A 25,321-nucleotide genomic window follows, 5' to 3' on the forward strand; every position below is an offset into this window, starting at 1 on the left:
AATAAATAATGAAAGTCTACAACATGCTTTTTCAGGTACATGATTGCTGATGATTATACAACAAGTAATCTGTAAACCAGTTTGGCCTCTGAGGAATTGTCAGGCTATCGAAACGGTTGCATTCAAAGAGCAGCACCTAGCGCTGAACACAGCGAAGGTGGCGGAGAAGCCCTCCTGCGGCACGAAGCTCCTGCCTGCTGCAGTGGGGAAGCATCAGCATGAAGAATCTATAAGTCTTTGGCGAAGTTTTTTATCTTCTCTTGGACTCACGTTGCCACTTGCATCATGGTCTGTCAAAACTAAAGAGAAAGCAAACCTTTAGAAGTGAAAGGGCCATCAAACGACATGACATATTCTCGTTTACAAAGGAATTGCCACCGAGACAGTGCTGCAAGGCTGGCTGTCCTGCGCTGTGCTGGAGCTGCTGAGAGCCTGCAGCTGCCCCCGCGCAGTCCGGATGCGGCACCCAGCGGCAGGATGCCCTGCAGCCTCTCCTGCCCTTATGGTCCAGGGTCAGCATCTACCACTGGTTTGTTAACACGGTTACTAATTAAAACACGCTGATGCCACTAGTGACAGAAGAAAAGACGATGAGCCACGGGTGAAGCTTTGCTGACGGGCGGTGAAGTCTGCAGCTGTACCCAGGCAGAAGGAGAAGGCTGCACCAGCTGGAGCTGGTGTTGAAATGGCATCTTCTTTCTGCAATGCGTTTTAACAGAGCTTCAAGAGTGAATTTGTTCTGCTCTGGAGGAAAACGAGTCTCTGAACTGTTTTTGTGAAATGAAAACAGTCTCAAAAGTCCTGCTTCCAGATAAAAATGAATCAGATTTTCTATTAGCTTTTTCAGCTCCTTGAGCAGAGACATCCACCTTGGGTTCTTAAATTCTCCTATCAAAACCCACCCACCTGTTATTTCAAAAAGGGACACATTTAAGAGGAAAACTATTTTCTGTCCGAATTTCTCCAAACTGCTGTACTAGCGCTGGCTGCCAGAAGCGCTGCTTCTAGTTTGAAAATAATTCTGCTTGTTTTTTCTGAATTCCCCTGTTGTATAAATTGACTTCTCCAAACCTCAGCCTACCAGAACTGCTTGACCAATGTACAGAGGAACAGTTACCCTTTGGGTGCTGCTGCTTCTTTTTTATTAAGCACAGGGCATAGCTTTCTGAAGACAAAGTAGATTTAATTTTTTCCTGCCTTTGAAACAGTTCTTTAACTTGCCCTCAGCATTTTGCTCACCTACTAAGGTCAGCTGCTAAACATTTTAAAGCATCTTCACTTCCATGACTGAAGGACTTTGTGAAGAGGCAGCCCACAGAGTCTGAACTACTTCATTCAGGGGATGTAGGCACTGGTGTCCTGCTGCTTCTGTGGGGACAGCTACGACAGTGGCCATGCTCACATCAAATGAAAGAAAGCTTTTCCATCCCTTTAGGTCTCTCCCTGGATATTTGGCTTCTCTTCTCTAATTCTGCACTTGAGGAGGGAATTGGAATCACATTTAAGATACACCACACTTTTTAGCACAGAATCTAAGACTACACCTCATACAACAGCAATTGCTCATCATGTCTGGGAACTGGTCGATCATGGCCGATCATGTCTGGGAACTTTGGGGAATATTCAGAGAACAGCTGCACCAATCCAGATCGACTCAGACCATTTGGGCAAAAATCACTTTACAGTCAATCTTCCTTTCTCTCTGTGTAAGAAGGAACGGGAGCGTGTTCACTGGCCCCAGTCCCACTTCCCTTCTTTCGTCATTTTCTGTTCCTCCGCCAGCGGCATTTCTGAGCATCAGACTTATTTTTACATTTCTAAGATTTCTGCCACAGCCTGAATGAAAAGAAGCAGCAGCAGTTACTACTCTTTTGAGCTAATCTCTGAAAAACAGATGTCCCGAAATCACCAGCTTTCTCACTGGAGCTTCTTCAAGCACAACCTACTGTAGACCAATCTAGTGCTCTTCTACTGGGCAGGTGGTCTTAAGGAGTTCAAGCTCAGACATCTGAAGCCTCTTACTGCTAGAGCAGAGATGTCAGCAAGGACCACCAACTTAACAGACACTTCAGCGTCCAGCCTGTGCTACTGACTTGCAACACCGCAATCTTCTGGCACATATATGAAGTTATAGCAGTTATACTGCAGACAACATGGCAAGGCCTAAGCAGGTCCATTTTCTTGTAGAATATATTAAATTGTTTTTGGTAGGAATACACATCTAGATGAAACCTGCTTTATTTTGCATGAATGAAGCTTTGGCTTAATGGATTCCTTATCTCTCTATACCAGCAGGTGGTTTTGTGGTGTTTCTTTCTTTGATTTTTCGTTTTAAGAAAAGAGCAGGTCACCTTACCTTGCAGCTCTGTTGCATTTTTTTCCAGCTCTTCTGTAGTTGCTTGTTCAGGCTTCTGCAACACAGCTGTCCCTGGCTTCCCATCCACGATATCTGTCTTAATAGTACCAAGGTTTACCAAAAGTTGCATGACATCAAACTTCTCAGAAACTGCAATGTTCTCCAGCACTTTGAGGCATTTAAATGATTTAAGTTCACTCACGTTTTCCTCAAGAAAGAGGAGGTAAAGGCTTAAGTCATCAAAACACTTTGACTTGAGTTTCAGAACATCGAAAGTTGGCAGGATTTCATACACTTTGAGAATACCCGAGTTCCACCTCCATGGAACAAACATTGCATACACTACCAGCGGCATGACTAGAAGATAGACTAGCAGGTTAATATAGCTGAGTACCTTGAAGACACCAACAGCAATAAGCTTGCACTGAACCACTTCTGGAACAGTTGTGTCATTCTTTAAGATCCCAGTTTTGATAGTGCAGAGAAACTCATCACTCAAAGAGGAGAGGCTAATGTAGTAGCCCAGGTAGAGACATGCAATGAAAATAATTACTAGAGTGAGTAAACGGCAGATAATGTATTTGATTATTAGGCATTTGGAATTCTTCTTCGTCTTCAGGTACTGCTCCACAATTGGGTATTTAAAGTGGCTTTCAGATATTTCCCACAAACTGAAAGAGAGAGAAAAAAACACCAAATCACATAGATCAGATGCTGCAGCATTCACCTACATCAAATTTCAAAGAAACCTAATACTCTAAAATAGACACAAGATTGGATTCGCTTACTGGGGTAAACCAAGGGTAGTTTTATTGAAGTCAATAGAAAAACAACAGAATAGCAGATAAATGAAGAATATTGACACTCTAATATAGAAAAGTCACTTTTTTGCCTCTTGGACCTCAAACATTGGAAAATGGAAAAGTATTGCCCTCGCAGCAAAAAAATATTTTTGTTCTTTTCCAATAGAAAACAGGTATAGTAAGCAAATCCATGAGGAAAAGCAGACTTCCCAAGCATTTGTTTGGTAATAGCACACTGGAAGACTTTTTACTTGTCAAGACCTAACTCCACATTTTAAAGATCAGACTTAAGTCCCCATTGCATTGCTTGTACCCCCACATGCTTGCACCCCCACAGAAACAGGTACCCTGACCTAGGATGAAGCAGAAACTGGATCTGGTTAGAAAAGTGCACCAATTTGATCAGAGAGGGGGCTTTTGCTTTTGTTGGTTTTGGTGTTTGGTTTTTATTGTTTTTTTTTCTTCAAACAGAAGCTTTGCAGATCTAGATCTGAAAGGACAGGAGATGACAAGTAACAGACTTTGCTGACAGCGTGCAAGTGACTGTCAAGAACATTGAGAACTGAGGACTGCAGCCATCCCTGTTTCTTATGCTGTGGTGGGTAAAACTAATTAACACCTACTACAACTAAAGAAATCAGGACATCTTCAGTAATCTGAAGAGCTCATCAAATGTTTTCTTTGAAAAAAGAAAGTTATAAGTTCCAGCTCCGAGTGCCCACAGTAATGATTTCAGATATCTTCTTTTTTTTAACCAAATTTAAAATTGTGTCAGGTCAACATTCAAACCTTTGCAATAAATTTCTAAGAGAGTGCCGGTGTCACATCTGTTAAGAGCTTAAGGAAAAGAGCAAAGAAAGCCAAGCCCCAGCATCTTACCTCTGTGTCAAGTTCTCATTAACAGCTGGAACCAAGTCAGTAGGGTCCCTGGGGTCTCCGCTGCGGATGCTATTAGCAGCTTTGATTGCCCTGTTATAGGCTTTGTCAAGTTCCTCCATAATAAATTTCAGGTCTGAAGAAAGGTGAGGTGCTGCAGTGAAGCGCCAGAACAAACATGGCAGATACAGCAGGATAGCGACGAGCAGAAGGATGTATGGGAAGAACTGAAGGCAGAAAAAATTCAGATTAGGCTCTACCTGTATATAAAATGTCAGCCAGTCACCATCATTCCCTACAAGTCTATTAAGTTCCCTGTAAGCCTATTAAATTCCCTATAATTTTGTTTAAATGCTTTTAGTAAAACCCACTTTTGTGGTTATTGGGGATATGCAGGGAAGCAAATTCTCTTTTCAGACAGCTCCAGTAACCTTGCTACTGCTTAGAGCTTTGCAACAAAAAAAAAAAAAGCAGAATAAAGTTTCCATGATCATGATAACATTGTCATTGCATATTCAGAACTGCACTGCTGGAGCTGAAATTGAGAGAGGCAGCATTAACCTGGGGAACAACAAATAGCAAAGGCAATCAAAGCAGCTATCAGAGAGGCTGACTGGAAGAAGAGGATAGTGTCACGTAACTCTCCCTCCCAAATGTGTCACCACTGTTCATAGCAACTAAAATGCTCCAAACACCAGCAAAATCTCTCCTGCTCTCCATTAGCTATCAGGAGGTTAATGAATAGACCATTTATAGTGCTGCATCTGCCTGCAAAGACACACGTCTGTTCAGAGTGCCTGACATACAGAGACTGTAAAGGATGTAACTACACTTGCAATATTTAAGGGTGTTTAAATATTTTTAGATGACTTGGTTTAGATGGAAACCAACACATGGCATCAGAATGGTCTTAATGGTGTTAATGCAGCGTTGAGAAGCCAGTCCTTACACAGTCCCCATAGCTTAGGGAAAGACAAAGGGTAATGAAAGACATGATGTAAGATCTAGTTAGACAAGCAGTTTTTGTTAACAAAGTGTAATGCAAATTTGGCTAATCTCTAATTCATTACATTCAACTTTTGATAGTAAGCACACTTAACTCAAATCCAGCATTAATTCCTACGGAATTTTAAATTAGTTGTGGTGAACAAATTTGAAAGAGATTTAAGGCATCTTAATTGTTACAGCCACGCACGTATGCACATTCATTGAAAAAGCCAATGGAGAATTTTAGAGGAAACCTGGACTGAAGTCATTAATCAGTGCAAGTGGAACAGCTCCACTTACATTTGTAGGTATTTAACAAGAGAAGAATCTGGACCTAATATTAACATGTTAATTTGTGTTTGCATTAATCAAGAGAGATTAAGTTTTGTACGCACAAAATAAATAATTTGATGTTATTGAACATTTTATCCAGGAAAGCTGCTTCTAATATCACCTACCATTAAAGCAAAATCCTATGCTGTTATTAGTACGAGGAAAGCATATGACATACTAGCACATAAATAAAACCTGACTTCTTAAAGGAACTGCATCAGCAACTGTAGACTGTAATATGAACCATCATTCTGGATGTGCATGTTCTCTACACAGGAGTCACATCAGAAATTTGTAACACACAGCATGACAAAGCCATGAAAAGCACTAAATAGCCACAGAAAACAGAGAATGCTGTATCTAAAGGTCAGCTTTCCCTTGCAACCCTTCTTATAAATTCATACTTAAACCGTTTCTGCTCAGTAGCAACATAACTGAACTTGGCCAAAATTGCTACTTCAGTCTCTAGATAAGCCCTTAAGAAAGAAAACTTCAGGAAAGGCTCACCTTTTAAAACTGAAACAGAAATCCTGCAGGGATGGGCTAACCAGTAACAAGATTGTTTCAGAAACCTAGTTAACAAAGCAGAGTTGGCTGTAGTTATATCCTACATCCCACTAGAGGTAGCTCTTCCTCACCAGCAAGGAACAAGCATCAACCCCGTACTGCTGTATCATACTGCCTGTCCCCTCTCCACCACAGGGGACTGACCGCACAGGCCAGAGGGATCCAGGGGATTCCTCCTGATCTCCTGGAATTGCTGGGGACTGCTAATCTGCCCAGTACTTCCAATGAACCCATACTGTCTTCTGCACCACCAAACCATGCTCACCGAATGGATTGTCTACAGTCACCATCAGGAATTTCTTCCCTCCAGAAACTCCTGCCTACACCAGCAGCCGAGACATGGGTCCTTCTGAACTGCTAACTGCTTTTGACAGAACTGAGCAAGTTCATTCTCTCAAAAACATGTCCTTAGTGGCTGTCGTCTCCCAGCTCTCAGCTCTACTTGCTGCACCCTTGACATGATCTTTCCCCTACCCCCAGCAGCCTGTAGAAACTGTGCAGAGCTCTGCCCTCACCACCTCCTCTCTTCCCTCTTTCTATACAGCAGGTAACCTCAGATCATCTGGGGTTTTCTTCCCAGATCTGTCCTTTCCAATTGAGATGTAAAGCTCTGGCATGTCAAATGTGTTTTTGTAGACATCTCGTCAACACAAACCCAAGAATCTGCCCTTCATATTTATCTCTGAGGACAATGCCACCTGGTCTCTCAGGTCAAAGTCCTGGATGCCTTGGTCTACGCAAAGCTTTATGGTTTCACAGCCAGGCTCTTTCAGTCTTCTGAATTCTGTATTATGTAGAAATAGAAATTACCTATCTAAGAACACAGCTTAAACTTATCTAAGCTCCTCTAAGCTGCTGCAACACCTTTCCCATAGGCCTTAACAAATGGCAGCTTGTATAAGACTGCTGCAAAGCCTGTTTGACTTCACTTGCTTCCGTGTCACACACCTCTTAGCACCCTTCCGCTGGTGCCAGGCGGGGAAAGAAACAACAAAGAAACATCTGATTTAGTAAGGAGCGGCCAAAGCTTCTTACATCGGTTTATACCACTTGTCTTTACCACTCACTCATTTGAAATTTTACAGGCGTCAGCGGACTTATGAATTCCCTTTCTGACCCTCAAAACTGGAAACGCCACCAGCAGTATCCGATTAATCCTTGAGATCTCTTTACCCTGAGGCCTACACGACATGCGGCAAGAGGCAAGATAGTTGACACACTGAAGTCACAGCCCAAAACCTCCAATGTCCCAGTCCCCATCTCTTCCTTTATACCTAGAAAAAGACTCTGTGGGCACGTTCTGCACTTGTGTAGCACATTGGCATCACCCCTGCTGCTCTGCCCCAGACCTCCTCCGATCCCACCCATCTACCCTGCCTCGTTACAGACTGTTGTCTTACGAAGACCGGCCTCTGCCATCTTCCCTTGCACCTCCTCCTCTCCCCGACTCCTTCACCACTGCCTCTTCACCTAGAAGCATCACACCACTGGGGCAAAGGCACATTTGCCACGGGTTTACTGGGCTTCCCCTCGCCGGGCTCTCATCACTCCCAAAGCTGTAGCTTATGGCAGCATGAGAAAACACTATGCAGCTCTTTTCTGAACGGTCTCAAAACCAGAGCGGCAGCGTGACCATTAGTCCAGCTCTTTTTGTTTGGAAACAAAAGCCTGTATTTGTCAGCCCTTCCACAGCACTTGATGCATGACTCCATCCTTCTCGGATTCTGGCTTTTTTAAAAATGAAAGATATGCTTGTTCTATTTGTTAACACTAGGCTTAGATAACTAGCAAATTGTTTTGAATCATTAAAATTTAAGGCCTGAACCAACAGGCAGAAGTGAAAATGCAAAGTCATCTGGCACGAGTCCTAGGTTTCAGAGCAACAGCCTCGGATTATCCAGCTCATCTGACTACATTTTACAGTCACACGTAATGACTTCCCATTTTAAGAAGAGGACTCCATGGTATTCATATACGGATAAGCATGTGCCATATGCCTTTCTTTTATGGTTTATGTGTTTACTTCCAAGGCACCAAATACACAAGGAGGAAATGCTACTTCAGTCTTGGAGAGTTAGTAGTATTTATGTTAAATGGGAAGTGTCGCTGACTTCAAGAACTAGATGGTCAAAGATATACCAGAGAAAGATATTGCCCTAAATGTAAAACTCAGTTTTTCCTTCGCTGCCTAGTTATCAAGTTCCTTTTCAATGGCACGTTCACAATGTTGGATTTAAGATGGTATGAGATTGCATAACTGAAGAAAGGTCCTCTGAAAGCAGATTAGAACAGATACATTAGAACAGACACAATATCCTATGGTGCAAAATGCTCCTTTCTGAACTTTATTAGTGAAAGTGCATTAAGGGCTACACCACCATGCTTCAGCCTGGATGCCCTGAGCCTTCATTTCCACCCAGCTGCAAGAAGAAAAGGACAGGCAAAGACGCAACAAGTTTGCTACTCAAAAACAGAGGAGCAGAGCTTTAGCTAGGCTGATCCAACTTTTTGGAAGGTACTAGGCATAGATCTGTATGATTAGTATTCAACATGAGACAGACAAAACTAGTAGCACATGCACCAGGGACTCAAACTAGATCCTCTATATGTTTTCTGCTAAGTATTGCTGAGCTCCTGAAAGCTAAAGATGATGGAAGCAGGTTCACCTGCCTTGCTTGTCCCTTAGTCTGATGGCACGCTGGGTGGGACAGCAAGCTCCCAAGGAAGCAGAGCACTAGGAAGCCAAGAGGTCAACTGCCCCTCGTTCTGTGCTGCTGCAGCTCACTTCATTTGACAGACCTTTGAGCACTGCATACGTTACAGGCTATACCCTTAGTCCTTCTGAAAGGCAAGAGCACCCGATACCTGAGCAGGATATGTCTGACAACTCAGCACCAGAAACCGCCGAAGCCCATGTTAACCGGTATTGATGAGGCACTGAAATCCCGGCAGAAATCAGTGCAGAGAAGGATTCCTTCCTCCAGGCTAAAGACGTGTGTGTTCAACATCACTGCTCTGAATAAGGAACTGAAATGGGAACTGCAGAATTAGTGCCTCTCTGTATCTCACGGCTGTACTCCGAGAGTAACGCATCCCACAGGGCAGCCAAAGACGAAAAGAGGACCAGATCTGACACCAGCTGTTTGGTAGCCTGTGGCACAACACTCCACCAAGCCCTGCAATACACAAAGCACGATCTTTCTGGACAGCGAGAGCTTAGGAAATAGGACGTCCAGGGGTGTTACAATGCAGAGCCCTGATCCCCCATCTCAGCACAACACGTTGTTTTCAGACTTGTGTTCTACTTGCAAAAGCAGCTATAAAGGTTATCATGAAAGCAAATAATTGATGCACATCAAAACGCTTACACTTCATAGATGTGTGCTGTTTTCTGACATCACTGACCATAAACAGGTTGAGCAATTTTTAATCAATACTAGCTATTCTGAATGGAGAAGAAAAATAACTTGCATGCATGCAGTCTGAGCTCTAGAAATCTATTTAACACACTGAACTCTTTTGAAGCCATGACCATTTATTCAAGTGCCTCCATTTGTTCCTCTCACGAAGATTACCTGCACAAACTGAATGTATATTTTCCAAAACAACTCTGTCTTACCAGAATTTGTGAACAGCTACATTCAGATAAATACTCAGAATGGCATGAACCATCTTCACTACATTTCAGTTCCCAATGCACACGCATAGCTTTTCACTGATAAATACACATACGGTGCTAGCACTAGAAATACCAAAATGAATTCCTGATATTCTCATGACATCATTTTTTTCAGCATTTATTGGGAGGCCAGGGAAATAAGCTTTGAAGACATCAGTCTGTTTAAGTTAATTTGTTAGAAACCAGCTAACTATTCCACCAGAACATATGCATGGGTGTAGAAGAAGAAGAAGTGTTTGAGTAATCTGTTTGCATAAGCACATAAGACACTGGAATCATGAAACTGTCTTTTAAAGATGCATTACCATCACACTCTCCTGAAGGTGAAAGGAAAAATCAGACAAAACCACACAATAGTCTATTATATAACATCCCCAGCTTCAATTGTGCTAAGATCCAGTAAATACACAGCAAATAAGTTAAAATTTTAAAAAATTCTTCATAAGCTCAAATATGCTTTTATCATCCAAAGAAAATATAGCTGCCAAGGGTGGTGTGACCCAATAAGCATTTTCAAGGACCTAATCTACAGGGAGCTTGCCAAGGTCTGGATAAAAATGGCTGGCAGAAGACAAGAACCACTTTAGCAACATTTAGAAAACAACAGTTTTCTAATTTTACTGCATCTTCAGTCCTTATTTCCTCCGGGCAAACACTATTAAAGTGACTGCAAGCATTCAGACTTCTGCCATACCTAATAGTGGTCAAACACTAACTTTAAGTACAATAATACAAAGCTGTTAAGCTGCGCAGGTCTGAATTACAGCCTTGAGAAAATTCATTGGCATACAGCACTCAACGAAGACGGAAGCACTCAAGTGTCTTCACTCACTTGAGATGAAAATATTTCTCATTAAAAAATAAGATCGTAGTGAAGTATCTGCTTCTTCAGTTCCACATTTCTATATGCCACCGTGAATAGCCTAAGCAAAGGCACCAGTCCCCAAACAAGCTAACAACAGCAACGACATGTTTCCAGAAGCAAAGGTATTAAGCTCCCTCTGGATATGATCCCATTCCTGTTTGAGCCGATGGCAGATGTTTCATTGGTTTTCAGGGCAGAAACGTGAGCTATAAATGACTCAACATTCTGAAAGTTGCCATGTGGTTGAGATAATATCCTGCCTCCAGATCTGAAAGTGAATCTCAAACCGTACATGACCTTTTTTACCCCACCTGTTACTTACTTTGTTTTGATACCGCTTAAAAACTTAAACAATTTCTCTGTGCACTACAGACTAAAAAGGCTTCGCAGTGCAGTCTCCTCTTCCACTGGACTGCAAGGACTGCCCACGCACAACGGCCAAAAGCTTGTTTCTATTCCAGTTAAGGATCAAGCTAAGTTTTATCAAAATAAGTTGTCAGGTGAAGCAGTCATCTTTAGAGACAAGAAGCCAACTATCTGCACAGAGGGAGCACGTACATGACTTCCATCCCACATCAGCACTGTCTGTCTCTCTTTCCCACTCGTCCTTAGAAACCAGTATCTCTGTTCTGACACTTCAGATAGATACAAGAAACCTCTTGAAGGAATTAAGCCTGAATGGAAAACCCCAGAAGAAAACAGAGACAACAGAAGAGCGAAGCCTGACCAGACTAAGTTTCATCAATGACAAACCTGAAGATGAGTCTTGTCAGAGGACTCAACCATATAAGCATTTTGTCAGCTTTTTCACTGACAAAGAGGAGGAAATCTTAGCGTTAAACTAAGAATATATGCAGGACATACCATAGTCTCTTCTTTCCATTTATCTATCTGCAGATAGTTTGTTTCTTGAATTGTGCATTTGAGTACAAAACTCCTTCTGCTTTCTGCTAAGGGTTATCCAGCGTGAAGAGTTATTCCAGTATCACTGGAAATTTCAAAAATCCTGTTCTCCAAGGAGAGAGGCCCTGGGCACCCTCTGGGAGTGCACAGAACACTAGAGAGGCAGGGAACCCAGAAAGTTGCAGTTTGCTCCTCCTCTCCACGCCAAAACAGTTTCCAAACTGATAAATTCAAGTGTTGGGAGAGATCTCCCAGAGCAGAAAGGACAGCAGGTAAAGGTGCCCAAGCTTCGGGGATTGCCCAAAACTGAAACATACATTTTACTGATCAAAAAACCAAAAATCCCAATGCAAACTTGTACTCTGAAATAGGAAGGAAATGGGAAGGTTTCACTTCTTCTTTAATGCAACCTGGTTTTGATAATCCTTCAGAGCAACCAGATGCCTAGAACAAAAGCAGGGCAAGTCGCTGCAAGTTGGCTTCTTCACCAAGAGTTACACAGTCCTGCTTCCACTCTATCCCATGATGAGCACTGTCCTAGGACGCAAACCTTTGACAGCACTTCTGACAGAGCACAGGGAGCATGCCATAAGGAAATCCATCCATTTCAATCAGGAATTGGGGCCTACAACTTCAGTCCTCCAAAACCGTAATCTAATGCCTCCTTAAGCATTTCTTATGGAGCCTTCTAGCACACCAATATAGCGAGATGCTAAGTGAGTCAGAGTATTAGAAAGAACCTGAGATGCTTTGCAAATAAAGGCACTGCTGCTCAGAAAGCAGAAAAAAAGTCTCAAGTGTTGTCTTAAGAAAAATTGGGCCTAACGATCCCCGCTGTCCCTCTGTGTGCATCCCTGCCCTTCCACTGCGGAGTCAAATCTTCTCCCACCTGAGCTTAGGAAGGCTCCCTTGTCTCATTAACATTTGTGCTCCCACAAATGCTCTGCTCTGCCCATTTTAAAAATGGCTATTCAGCCAAAATCTGCAGAGCAATGAGGTTGTACGTACTTTGCAGCGCACAGCCTGCACCAGGAGACAACCCAAGCCCTATTTTCCTGCAGAAGCGATCCGCCCCGATGGCAAGCCAACCAGCAGTGCAGCCGGCAGCTGCTGGCCCCGGATGCAAACAACAGCCAAACACCCTCAGATGTTCCCACCACAGTGGGACCCAAAGGTCAGTGTTAACAGCTGTAACACCGCTCCTTCCCTGGAAACTTGTTAAGCATGGAAGTTGATGAACAACCAGTAGAAGGATATTAATTAATACCGGCCTCCAAACAGCATCTGCAGCTCCTAGTGCCAGGCTCAGTGAAAGGGTAGGTGACTAAGCATGGATTTAGGAGATTAAGACGAGGCACCCAGCCTCTGCTACAAGCTACAGACTCAGCTGTTCAGACACACTTCTTGCAGCCAGACTGCAGGGCATTTACAAGGAAACATCACATACCATTAAGCTATCATGGAGGAACTGTGGGAAGAAGGGCCCTGCATCAATTCCTGAGACAGCACCAGTCAGCAAATTAACATGGGTTGCATCATAAAAGTATGACTACTTAAGCTATTAGTCATGGCTGACAAACTAGGAGACTTACAGCTATCAGCAGGTGACTATGGCATAAAATTCAACATAAAGAAATCGGGTAACAAGAACTCATTCCCTCAAGAGAAAGGGGCAGCAACTTATCCAGATTTGCAGGTGGAGTTTCCACCCACGCATGCCCATCTCGCATTGCGAGATGTCCCAGCAGCTTCGACTGGCCTCTGTAGAAGATTTGGCTGAAGTGAGTGGACAACTAACTGAGCAAGGAAGAGTTCAGGCTAGAAACCAACAAGTCTGGCTTTAATATTCATGAAACACAAGACTGTTGGGTCAAGGTTATGAGTGGAACTAACTGGAGAAGGCAGTAGTAGGTTTTTACAGTTAGTGATTTGAGTCAGCAAACGAATCAGAGACAGCCCTGAATAGTCTTTCAGAGGAGATACCACCAGCTGTCTGGATAATAAAAGCTGAGATACGGGATACACCAGCAAAACCCAAAAATACAGCTGCTGCAGGTCCCAGAAATTAGGTCCATCTAACACCAGGTTCTCCTCCGCTCCCAGGTACCAGGGGGGTTATTTGCTGGGGCAAGTAATAAAAGGGCTGGGGAAGGCAGCACACAACACCCCAAATTTGCAGAGCTCCAACAGCATTTCTTACTGTGGCATCAGCACTGCACGAGCAGGGTGACGCTGCCTCTCGAGCTGAGTCAGCTCCAGGCGCTGGCATGGCATTTACTCAGAGTTTGCAACTCCTGCCAAAGCTCGGCTAACCGCTTTGAGCCAGCTCAAGTATCTCAGTACCTACTGCACTTTTTACCCGTAAAATAAGTCTCTTACTGTCCATTCAGTATGACGATGCTTTCCCCGGAGCAGTGAAAGCCAGCTCACGGTTTGCAAGGGAACAGCCTGTGGAAGCTCAGAAGAGCACACTGAAGACAGGGTTAAACCTGTTGGTACCAGTGATGAATTTCATGTCTCCCAAAATGCCTATCTGCCATGAGTTCCTCTCCATGCAAAATTGGCCAAGTGTAATGCAATAAAAATACAAAACGTTTTTACTATCCTGTTTTCCTAAAGTAAGCTTTTGATACAAGCATTAGGGCAGTTGTTGTGTCTTGTATCCTGATTTTAAAATAGTTCCTGGCTAAAGCCAAGTGAGGCACTCAGCTCCAGGGCAACGCAGCAACATTAACATTACTCTTGTGTCAGATAACTGGTGATATTTGTTATTATAGCACGACAGACCCTTTATTTAAAAGCAGAAAATACTTTCTCTAGTACTACCCTCTTTGGAAGTAAGGGAAAGAAAACATTCTCTTTAAAAATAGAGAGTTAAGTCAAAGCCAAGGACTATAGCAGAGAAGAGGAGCAAGAAAAGTGAGGCAAAAGCAGGCTTCTACATGGGGACAATTTTTCCAGGAGAAGGAGATCTGTACATACTTTATGCAGCCACAGGGGAATGTTTTCTAAGTTGTTCAGGGATGGTTGCCTCTGCTGCACAGCTGCCCAGCAGTAGGAGTCCACGTAAGCAGCTTGTCGCCAGGAGAAGGAGCTGGGTGCAAAACAGCTTATCTGAGCACCTGGGAAAACAAAGCAGAAGTTATCATCACGTCCTCGGAAGATTAAAAAAAAAGAAATCAAGTTTAGGAAGAAAAGCTCACACTCGGGATTTCATGGTATCCGAAGCTATTAGATTAAGCAGCTCTGCAGGGAGGAGAGTCGCTGAATTGCCACTGCACTCAAAGGGTTAAACTCCCACAGGGACCCTCTGATGTCTCCTAAGGGTTGAGACAGTATATTAGAAGCACCTGTCTTTTAGGCATATTTTCTTAAGTTTTGGGGGGAACACAACCTCCAAGACCTGTCTCTCTCGCTTGCACTTGACTCAGGTTGGCCAAAGGGGAACCAGCAGATAAAAAGTGTGATCAGATACGGCTGGTTTCCCGAGGAAACAGCTACCATCACACACCATCATGCCGCTATGTTTCCCAAATGCACAACCTACCGCTTACATGTTTACTGAAACAAGACCTCAAACACCATTCCCACAGCCCAGAAGTCCTTGCAGTGATGCAACGGCAAGTTTGGCCCAGGGTGCTGCCACTTCTTCTGTCTCCGAGACTGCTCATGAGTTTTGAGGGGTTCAAGTTACACATGTGAAAACAAGGATCTCCTCATGTAACTTCTGGCAGAGCAATCGTGGCCTCCAGACACCTCCAAAGGGCGCCAGACCCCGCCTCACCGGCACAGTGACGTGCTGTGCCCAGGATCAGGTGTACCACCATCATGCCCACTCACTCCCAGCACCTCTCCAGCTGCTCGGGAGGTTCAAACTAAGATCAGGGCACTAACTGACAGCAAGAGCAGCTATTTAGCCAGCCTCAGCCTTAGGGTCAAATTCTGCTCTGACCAGCTACAGGCACCAGTTGACTCTTACTGCAGCATACCTCAACAAGGAAGAGTGGTTATTGGATGTGGAGTATCAGTGGCTCCTTGGATGAGACCTAGTAAAACTAGCTAGTAAAACTAGGATGAGGGGTTTTGATTTCCTTTCTGAAGCTTTGGTAGTGAAAGCAAAAAAACCCCATGTTTCCTAAATGCTGGAACAGGACAGCTGTTTCACCAAATGATGACACGAAGTGGAGATGGCTTTTCCATGAACATCCCTCTTCCAAGAGCAACCTCCAACGCTTCCTCCAACACAACACCAATATCAAAAGAGCACAAGGGGGGAAATATTGCTACTTTTTTTTTCTTAATATGTTCATCAAAATTAGTGCTAATGGCATCGCTGTGTGCTTTATAGGGAAAACGTATTTTGTATAAGATTGTATCATTCGTGCCTTTTTGCTCATTTAGCTTTTAGAGAGTAAGAACTTCTTTTGTAACAGGAGCCAACTGCATTTGCCTTGTATAGCCTTTTTACTGCATTTGCCTTGTATAGCCTTTTTACAACATAGCATGGTCAAGGAGCATTATGAATAAAAGTCTTTCCTTATGAGTCACTATTATAATTACTTCTAAGGCTGTAGTATCATAAGGACATGGTTTGACCTGTCACAAGCCTCCCTTATAGAAAACAAATTACTGTTTATCAGACCAGAGCTCATGTGATTTAGCAAAGTTGGCACCAGACAAGCACTTGCACTCTCCCAAAGCTTCGGGAGTCTCTGCTTTCCAGAGAATTTCCATTAGCTGTGGAAGCTCAAGAAATAATACACTGCAGAAAAAAAAAAAAAAAAGAAAAAAAAAGAAAAGAGCAGGCAATTGGAGTGTCTGTTCTCCACTGGAGAGGGACCATTTATGCTCTGCTCTCACTTAACAAACCTCCTGCTGCTGGCTGTGCCCGGTGTGAAGCAGCAAACAAGTGACCCTTTCAAAGGGCAAGCAGTGTTCAGAAAGATGCTTTGTCCTATTCATGTCTGTGTGTCTGCAACAAGAAACACATTCCATGTGTTCATTCTCGTTAACGGGTGGGAAACCACTGAAAGTGATGGAGTGTTTAAATTGGTGAGGAAAAAGGCAGCCAGCCTCCTTCTCCAAAATTAGTGATGAAAAAGGCAGCCAACCTCCTTCTCCAAAGGGTTATGTGCACAACTTCATACCAGAACAGCTGCTGCCAGCGGTGCAGCAGGGCAGTGAACCTGGCTCTTCTGATCCCCGGGGTTTCAGCAGGGACATTGGAAACCTTTGGCAACTTGACTTGGGAGCCAAGCAGATAGAGCTCAACATCAAGCAGAAACTGGGGACACTCTGGTTATTGCACTGGTTTTTAATTAACTTTTTGCAGTCTTGGTTGTAAACACTTGTTAATGTAAATTACAACTTTGCACTAACCATGTGAATGTTAAGGCTTAAACGGAGAGGTTGTTTTTGTGCATAATCTACACAGAACACAGATTACTACATGCATCTGAAAATGGTCACAATTTTCCATCTTTTTTTCCTTCCTTCTCCCCTCTAAAGGAGTAATAGCAATAAATCTATAGCGATTATTTACTTTTTATGTTGGGCTATTCTGGAGGAAGTGAAAAAGAAAATCTGTAGTTTTTATTAGAGGAGAAATTAGGCAAAGGGCCAAACACCTTCCACAGACCCACCGTGCACACATGCATGCACAGGTCTAGTTTATGAAAGGCTAATCGCTCTCTGCTATCAAAGGAACTGCCTCCTGGCTCGGTGACATGAAGCCATTCCCCATCCTTTGCTCCCACAAGTAACAGAAGGGGAAAAAGAAAAGCAGCAGCCAAGCCCACAAAAACAACAAGGAGTTAAAATGCACAGCGAGAAGGATGAGGAATAATAAATGAATGACTGCAATCCTTAAGCAGTTGCCACAATAGTCTTTGGCCAAGTTATCATTACATTTGGCAATGCACTTATTTTTTTAATCATTCCCTGGTACTAAATCAACTTTGGAGAGGGAGCGATGGGGATTTGATTTACACTTTTGCAAACAAATGAGGATAAAAAAATGCCACTTACTATGGTTGCCCTAAAGAGAGACCACCCGAAAGAGCCGCAGAAACTTAAGGCAGCAACAGGTGTGCAGCCATGCATGACAAAAAATCACTTTTACAAATGCACTAAAATTGCCAGACGGAGTTGGTCGCTGACGGCAGGAATTACTTGCAGGCATGCAACCGAGTGCAAAATGCAAGCCTGAGTCACCGCAGCCAGCGAGCAGCTAAGCCAAGCTGTCACCCCACCCAGCTGCGGCACGTCTTCATGTGTGCTCTGCCAACAAGCCCCCAGCTATCTCCTCCGTGTCTGTACCGGGAGAATCCTTTCCTTATGCAACTGGCTCCTAGACAGCACTGTAAAAACTGGCATGGGGCTGCCTACAGGTGGAGATCCTGTGCGCTGGTAACACCTTTTCATCCGCTTCGCCTAAGTCTTGCAAGCTTATTTGGGAAGGATCTGTCATCAGGTGTCTAAAAGAAGATGCCCCAATCCCAGCTGGGAGTTCTCAGAGTTGAGATGCAAGCAGTGGGCCTACTCCGGCTCCTTTTGCCCAAATGGGGGTGGAAATTTTGGTACTGATGCTAAATGAGCAGGATGCAAGTCACTTCTGCGATTCCCACCCTAATGCCCCTGTGGATGCTTTCCAAAAAAGAAACCTACCTACAAAAAAGAAACTCCCAGAATCCCAAGGACAATCTCAAATCTGAAGGAGAGAGTCCCTGTTCAGTATCCAGCTGCTCTGCTGGGGTGCAAGGCGGGACGAGCGGAGGGCTCAGCATCCTCTGGCTGCATCCCTTACCAGAGAGAACATAAACACAGCAAGCTGGACTGGCTTCCTCCCCAGTGGCTCAACACCCCTCTTCTGACTTAAACATCTAATTAAGAAACCACAGCTAACAGAGAGTACTTCCAAGAACCAATGCTAATCATACGCTGAAATATTTTTCCTGAAGAAGGATCAGGTGGTTGTAGTTGACAGGATTAAACCTTCAGTAAGTAATTATTTGGTTTCCAATACACAGCAATCACTGGAAAAAGATTTGCATAAGCTTGGATGAAAACCTAGCCATTAATTACTACTATAATTTCCACAAGGCAAAATGAACTAGCCATGATACCCAAACACCTGATTTTACCTAGCAAGAATTATCCACGTTAGCAGCCACTAAAGAAAAAACCACAAACAAGAAAATCAAGGCACATATAAACAACGTACAGACTGCCAGGCACCATCCAACACACATCCTCCACCCCAACATTAAAAAAGGTTTTAAAATATGAAAGAAGATGTCCCAATGCATGCCAAAGAAGAAGCAACTGTATGTGTGGGTGTACACCCGTGCATTAAGAGCGGACCAGAAGGAATGATTTTACTAGATTTATAGATGCTTCTCATGGACCAAAGTGGCAGGTTGGGTAAAACAGAATAAACACTATGTTTAAGAAGGAAGTATGGAGAGAGAGAAATGGGTGCACTGGAGAAAAGAACCTGTTCCCTGAGGTTTACTTTGGCCATGGAGTAGTAGCAGAATGTAAAGCAGAACGATGCAATGTTTAAGTGGAGTGGGCCAGAGGAGCCAGCAAGTATCTTTCCCTCTCCACGGGGCTGCCAGTTATCCCTCAGAGAAGTCTCAAAATCATGCAGTGGGAGAAGAGCTGGGTGTTTACCAAGCATTGCCTTCAGAGCCATAGGTTTTTTGATTCATGGGAAAAAACTTGTGAATGAAATTCCCATCAGTGAGATTTAAGGAAAACAAAAAAAAAAGTTTCCCTTCACCTGAAGGAGAAGCATCTCAAAACAGTGGTGATGATCATCTGGCTCCACTGCCAACATTGGTGGTACCCCAAATCTCAGGCAACACCCAAGGGCCATGATGCTTTTTAAATCAATTCTGGCCCCCAAAGCAGCTTACCATCATTTCCGTAGGAAATGTAAACCTGGCTCTGTAGAAGTTTAACAGAAAAAAATCTCCTCACCAACAGCTGAAGATGTTCACCCAAAGACAATTTAGACTTGACATTAAAGTGAATATTTTTACAAGTTTGTCCCGGCTCCCCAGGCAGGCCCGTTCCTGACGCTGGTAACTTCTGCTAGTTACTGAGGACTCCTCGTATGCCCAAGAGCAGCACAGCGAACGCTGCCGTTCTCTGGGGTCTGCACCTCTAACGAAAGATGCTTTGAAGTTCACAGTCTGTCTGGCTGCTCCAGACTGATGCTACTCGCACCCTTCTTGACTCAGTCCTGTCATTAATGCCCCGGGTTTCAGAGCACCCTGCTGAACTAAATGCAAGATGTGCAAACATCAATTATTAGCATACAGCCTGCTTCAGCAGCACTTGGAGATGTTTTTCAAGCTCTCAGCCAGCAGCTGCCATAGTAATAGTCTTTGGCCTAATTACACCCAACTTAACTTTAGCCCCCAGCCCTTACGGAAGTCACAAGATAGGATCATTTCCCAAACGCCTCCCCAGCAACTTGCGAACGTGAAGGGAGAGGGACATCAGCAGGGAGGGCCAGCGATGGGGTAGCAGGAGAGGGAAGGAGCCTAATCCAAGAGTTAAAACTATTTCTTGGTACATTTGTTATGATTTAGTCTCACAATTGGTTTTTTTCCTCCTTTCTATACATTTGATTCTCATGACTGAGAACCTGTATTAACCTGTATAGAGAGATAGGGGCCAGCTGGACGTACAACAAGGGATGCTGCAGGTGGCTACTGCAGAAGCTGTTGGACTGCGGCACCCGGAGTTCCCCACTAACACCCTTCACCCTGTGTCTTCTGCTGGCCAAAGCACCTCAGATCCCACAGGCAGTCAACTGAGGGGGTGAGAACTAAAACAAACAATTGGGGGAAAAGCCTTCCCAGAAATGAGGTGGAGATTGAGCAGGGGAAGCAAGGATTGTTACCGCCGGGAAAGCCCAAAGTGGTCAATGGGGACATTAACCCTGTGGTGTGTAGAGCACAGGGCAGGACTCCACTTCCCCATCTTTGTGCACCCTCCAGCAAGGAGGTAAGATGCATCAGAGAGCATCAGATGGACATAAGACTTTTTTAGTGCAGCAAATCTTCATTTTGACAGATTCATGCTGTGGGTTGGTCCATGGCCAGGCGCTTCTTAACCCACCATCCTGCCACAACTGACAAGCCAGTAGCACCACCCAGACCTTCACGCTGATTATACTCAAGTTTCTTAGGTGTCTTTACTTAACACATGATGATTTCTGGGGCCTGGGAAGGTTTCCAAGGTGATTCGTTATATTAGAAAATAGAGATGCTAAAACAAGAGGATTAATTAATTCATCTTTATCCGGGAGTGTAGTGATAGGACGAGGGGTAACGGTTTTAAACTGAAAGAGGGTAAATTTAGATTAGATATTAGGAAGAAATTCTTTACTGTGAGGGTGGCGAGACACGGGAACAGGTTGCCCAGAGAAGTTGTGGATGCTCCATCCCTGGAAGTGTTCAAGGCCAGGTTGGATGGGGGTTTGAGCAACCTGGTCTAGTGGAAGGTGTCCCTGCCCATGGCAGAGGGCTTGGAACTAGATGATCTTTAAGGTCCCTTCCAACCCAAACCATTCCACCATTCTATGATTCTATACTAGCAAACACCCAAACCGAACCTGTACTGTCGGTGGCCGCCACGAGATTCCCTTCCCCCCTCTCTGGCTCTCGCCCTCCCTCCTCGTCTCCCTTCCCAGCCATCACCTCCCTTGCGAAGCCACAGTGAACGCAGCCGGCACACGCTGCCCGCGGCACAGCGATGCCCGAAAGCCTGCGGTATGGAGAAGGTCAAACAACATCATTTGCTGACAAGCAGCCGTTGGACTTCAGCATGTACGAGCAATTCCCAATTCCCTTCCTACGGGAAAAGATGCAAATATTTGATGTCGACTGGACAGCTCTCACATCTGCTTTTCTTTCAGCTGCAACACAAGCCAGCCACTGGTATTTTTCCCATAACTAACTTGGAAGCCTCTGCCAAAATTAAGCAGCTTGTTTCGATTTCCTCTCCGCTTGACTGTCTGCTTAGGGCTGCAGCACTCTGCAACATGCAGTGCCTTGGTAATAAATATCTATGTTTTCAGCTAAGTTGTTTACAATAAGAAAGCATATCTCATAAGATAGACACACGGAGTTTAACAACTGGAATCTCAATCCTGGCTCAAAGGTATTCTTATTAAAAACATGGTCATGGAAAAATGACACAAATAAACTTCTACTGATTCTGTGGCTCATACATTGTTGAGGGTGCTCCTATCTTTTATTTTTTCCCTTTTCTAAGAGGGATGGGTGATTTAGCCATATTTATATGGCTTCTGTTACTGTACTACCTGACCACCTGTAGTATATTTACCCTAAGAACTGCTAAATAGTATTGGGAAATAATAAAAGGCCATAACAAGTAATATAAGCATACACAACACTCTTCAAATCCTCACAATCCTATTGCTATTTCCATTTTCAACTTCCCAGTATAAAATTATATAAAATTATATAAAACAAGGTCTAGCTGTAAAGAGATAACAGGTGCAGGATTTCAAGCAGCAAAGCTTCCCAGGGCTGGCAGGGGATTGCTCAATCACAACTAAGCACTACCAGAACCAGCCTAAAATCATCACAAACCTGCAGCTGACCATGGGTTTCTAAAATATAATCAAGAATAAACTTAGGTTAGTTCTCCTCCTGCCTCTGAAGATGCCGAAGTGCAGTGCAGGCACTAACCCCGGGAGTTTCGGCAGTGCTCGCTGGCTGAGCGTGGCAGCTGTGCTGCCCATGCCTCCGGCAGAGAAATCCTCTGCGATACCCAACCGGAATCTTATTTATTTCCTGAAACTTCTATCAAAACTAAAAGTTACTTGGTGGCTTCAGAAAACCTCCGTGGCCTTCACAAACATCATCTTCATTTTGCACAATTAACAACAACCGCATGTAGGAGGAAAATTGCAGTTATCTGACACCGCACTGCAATGAAACAGCAAAGCAGAGCGGGAAGGGAAGGTGACAGCTCGAGGTGCCAAGAGAATTTTAGGCGGGAAGAATGCAATTATCCCAACAGAAATAGTATCTGAGCATTCATTTTTGGAAACGGTGTTCAATTTTTGTACCTGGAGGCAGAGCTACTTCCATGCTGTGACTCACATATCGCTTTCACAACCACTCCTGACTCTGAGTTGCTCTTCTTCAGATCTAAAATGGACCCTACCATTCTCTCTCGATTTAGCACTCCTGAGCTTTTTCAAAGCACAATTGCAACAGGAAGCATTTGAAACCAATACTTGCTTTCTATTTTATCGCTGGCTGAACACTAGTGCTCACAGAACTGGGCATATCCAGCCCGCAGGACCTTCTCCATCCCAAAAAGCCTTAGTGGAAACAGCTTTGGGATCTCCCGTAAGCAGCCAGCCTGCTGAGCCGCAAGGACTGTGCAGGAAACAGGCAATAGCTGTAACAGCAGCACAGCTCATACAGTATCACTTTCTGTATGGAAACCACGTGGTGCCGTTTCACTCATGCCGGGGGCCTGGCATATTTTTCATATTTATTTTCATATTTGTTTTCCAAATAGAAGAGCTCGGTTTTAAACCCCACGTTTTCCTCTTACAGGTTTTCAGGATTAAAAGCAAAATAAAGCACATGGCACATCCCTGACATGCAAGATGTGTTGCACATTTTAATGCTTGCTTTATGAATCTACTGCAGTCACAGATTCAATCCGAATTACTTTAATACTGAAAGGACTTATATATACCATGCACTGAGGCCCAAATGTTTTAGTAGCAAAGATGAGAACTTAACTCATCCAAAAAGAAAGACACACTTTACCAAACTCTGCAATTCAATTGCACGTTGGAGCTTCACATAAGTAAGGAAAATGAAAGAAATACTTCTGCAGAGCTCATAAAAGAGACCTTGATCCGCAGGCACTGTTTCAGACAGAGGTGGATCCAGCGCTTTTAAAGGAGCAGCAGAAGTAATAAGAACTGAGGGGTCCACATATGAGCTAGTACGTGCACCTGAAATGCAAGCCCTCTTTTTCATTGCTTTAAGAGGAAGAAACGTGCACCTATCAGGAGCAGATCTAAAACTAAAAGCAACAGGTTAGATTACAGAAATACTTCAGTATCCATCCAGTCTCTGATTGAGCAGAGCTGCCACAGGGCTCAGATCTGGTCTGGGCATTGTCCTTGACTCCCCAGTATGGTTATTGCAGGCCACAGTGCTTCGGGTCAAAACCACATCTATTGCAATAGGTGTGTAGCTAGATGTAAATACAGCAGTCTGGGGCATCTTATCGCTTAAGCAGTCTGGTATCTGATTAATGTTATTCATTATGGTTTTGCACAGATTCACCACTAATTCATCATCCCATTCCAGCTTCCACTCTCTTGATATTTGCTTGACTCAAACCCGTAGGCCATGTATTTCAGTTATACAACACTGAATGCCAATAAACAGGTACATGCAGTAAATCAAACTATTTCTGAAAGTGTGGAAGAAGTCCTATTATTCACCTCTGTCTCAAAATGGACAGCAGTGCTGATCCACCTTCGAAATCTTCAGTCATATAGTGCCATTTAAATGCAGTGCAATTCTTATAAGCAATAGATTTTATAAGCGAGCCCCCAGGTTACAAGTCCTTGTCATTTGGATTTAAGTCATTTCAGACTCTGAAAAGGGCTGGCTACTAGGTTGATGCACAAGCACTTCTGTAACTTGGGGATGGGGAAAAAAATACAGCGAAATAATTAGGAAACCTGACCTTTCTCAGGTAAAGCATAGCTTCATCTACTGAGTCACAGCACAAGTTGAACTGGAACAGTTGCAGAAGCTCAGCAGAGCAGGGGAAAGCTTCAGAGAGCGCTTCCACTGCCCAGCCTGCCTCGCATCCAAGGAGAAGGTGACCAGCGTCGATACCCAACTGAGCCACCCGCAGTCCAAACGCAGAGGTCTGAGACCCCTTTTCCTTGGCACATATCCCTGACAGCTGCTGAATGACAGCGAGATCTTATTGCAAAATACTCCAAGCGCCAGGAACCGCAGCACACGGGCAGTTTTCAAGGCACAGCTGATGCTCAAGGCTGAGCAGTGCTGAGAAACAAAGAGCGGCATGGCTCCATCGCTCTCCTTAAATCACACCCACAGGAGAAGATGCAGCAGCTGAGCTGACAGGGCTCTTGCTCAGGAGGAGTTAGAGAATGACAGCGGTTAGGGAATGCCCCAAAGAGGAGGAGGGCATGGGCAAGAGCGGGAAAGGCCCGCCGGGATGCCCAGCATACCTGGGCAAGATCACCCGGAGGCACCGCCTGCTGCTAGGGATGCTCCCCAGGAGAGCTGCTCTCCCTCTTGCGCACTCCCCACGGCCCACGGGTGCCTCGCCCCCACCCCCGAGTGGAAACCCCTCCCGGCAGCTGGCAGCTGAGCCCCCACGGAGCGCTGCCCCCTCCCTCCGCGTCCCCCGCCCCGGAGCTCCGCTCCACCGCCCCCCGCCCCGCCGAGCCCTTTGTCCGCCGCGGGAGGCGCCGGGGGCCGTGGGGGGGCCTGTCGGGGAGGCCGGTTACCGATGGAGACCTCCTGGGCGAAGGCGAGGGAGATGAGGAGCAGCGGCAGCCCCACGGCGATGCAGGTGACGATCTTGTCCAGCGCCAGCTCCAGCCGCAGCCCCTTGTAGCGCGTCTCCGGCGGCTCCTTCAGCAAGAAGTCGGAGAAGACGTACTCGGTGGCGATGTGCGCGATGGCCATGGCGGGCTCGGCTCAGCACTGCCCGGCACGGCCCGGCCCGGCACAGCCCGGCACGCCGCGGCTCGGCCCCGCCCGCCGCGGCTCGGCAGCGCCCCCGCAGCCCGGCCCGGCCCCGCGCGGCTCCGCCCGGCGGGGCCGTGCCCGGGTGTGGGCTGGGCCTCCCCGCAGGGCGGTGGGGGAGAGGAGGAGGTGGGGTCGTGCGGG

General features: G+C 44.9%; 1 protein-coding gene across 1 annotated transcript; it reads right to left on the minus strand.

Annotated features, from left to right (window-relative positions):
* Nucleotides 1-25,130, minus strand: PANX1 (pannexin 1). Its single transcript, XM_075140132.1, has 5 exons — nt 24,937-25,130; nt 14,352-14,491; nt 4,039-4,262; nt 2,357-3,027; nt 1-299 (listed from the first exon to the last, which is right to left on the minus strand). Exons 1-5 carry the CDS (start codon nt 25,115-25,117, stop codon nt 214-216), a joined length of 1,302 nt encoding a protein of 433 aa, XP_074996233.1. The 5' UTR covers nt 25,118-25,130; the 3' UTR covers nt 1-213.
* Nucleotides 25,131-25,321: the final 191 nt, after the last annotated feature.

Source organism: Calonectris borealis, chromosome 1, assembly GCF_964195595.1.
Source record: "Calonectris borealis chromosome 1, bCalBor7.hap1.2, whole genome shotgun sequence".
Lineage (NCBI taxonomy): Eukaryota > Metazoa > Chordata > Aves > Procellariiformes > Procellariidae > Calonectris > Calonectris borealis.

Coding starts and splice junctions, on each gene's coding strand:
- PANX1 (XM_075140132.1), bottom strand. CDS start 25,117: ATGGCCATCGCGCACATCGCCACCGAGTACGTCTTCTCCGACTTCTTG. Junction 14,492..24,936: donor CGCCCAGGAGGTCTCCATCG/GTAACCGGCCTC, acceptor TTGTTTTCCCAG/GTGCTCAGATAAGCTGTTTT. Junction 300..2,356: donor AAATGCAACAGAGCTGCAAG/GTAAGGTGACCT, acceptor CTTTCTCTTTAG/TTTTGACAGACCATGATGCA.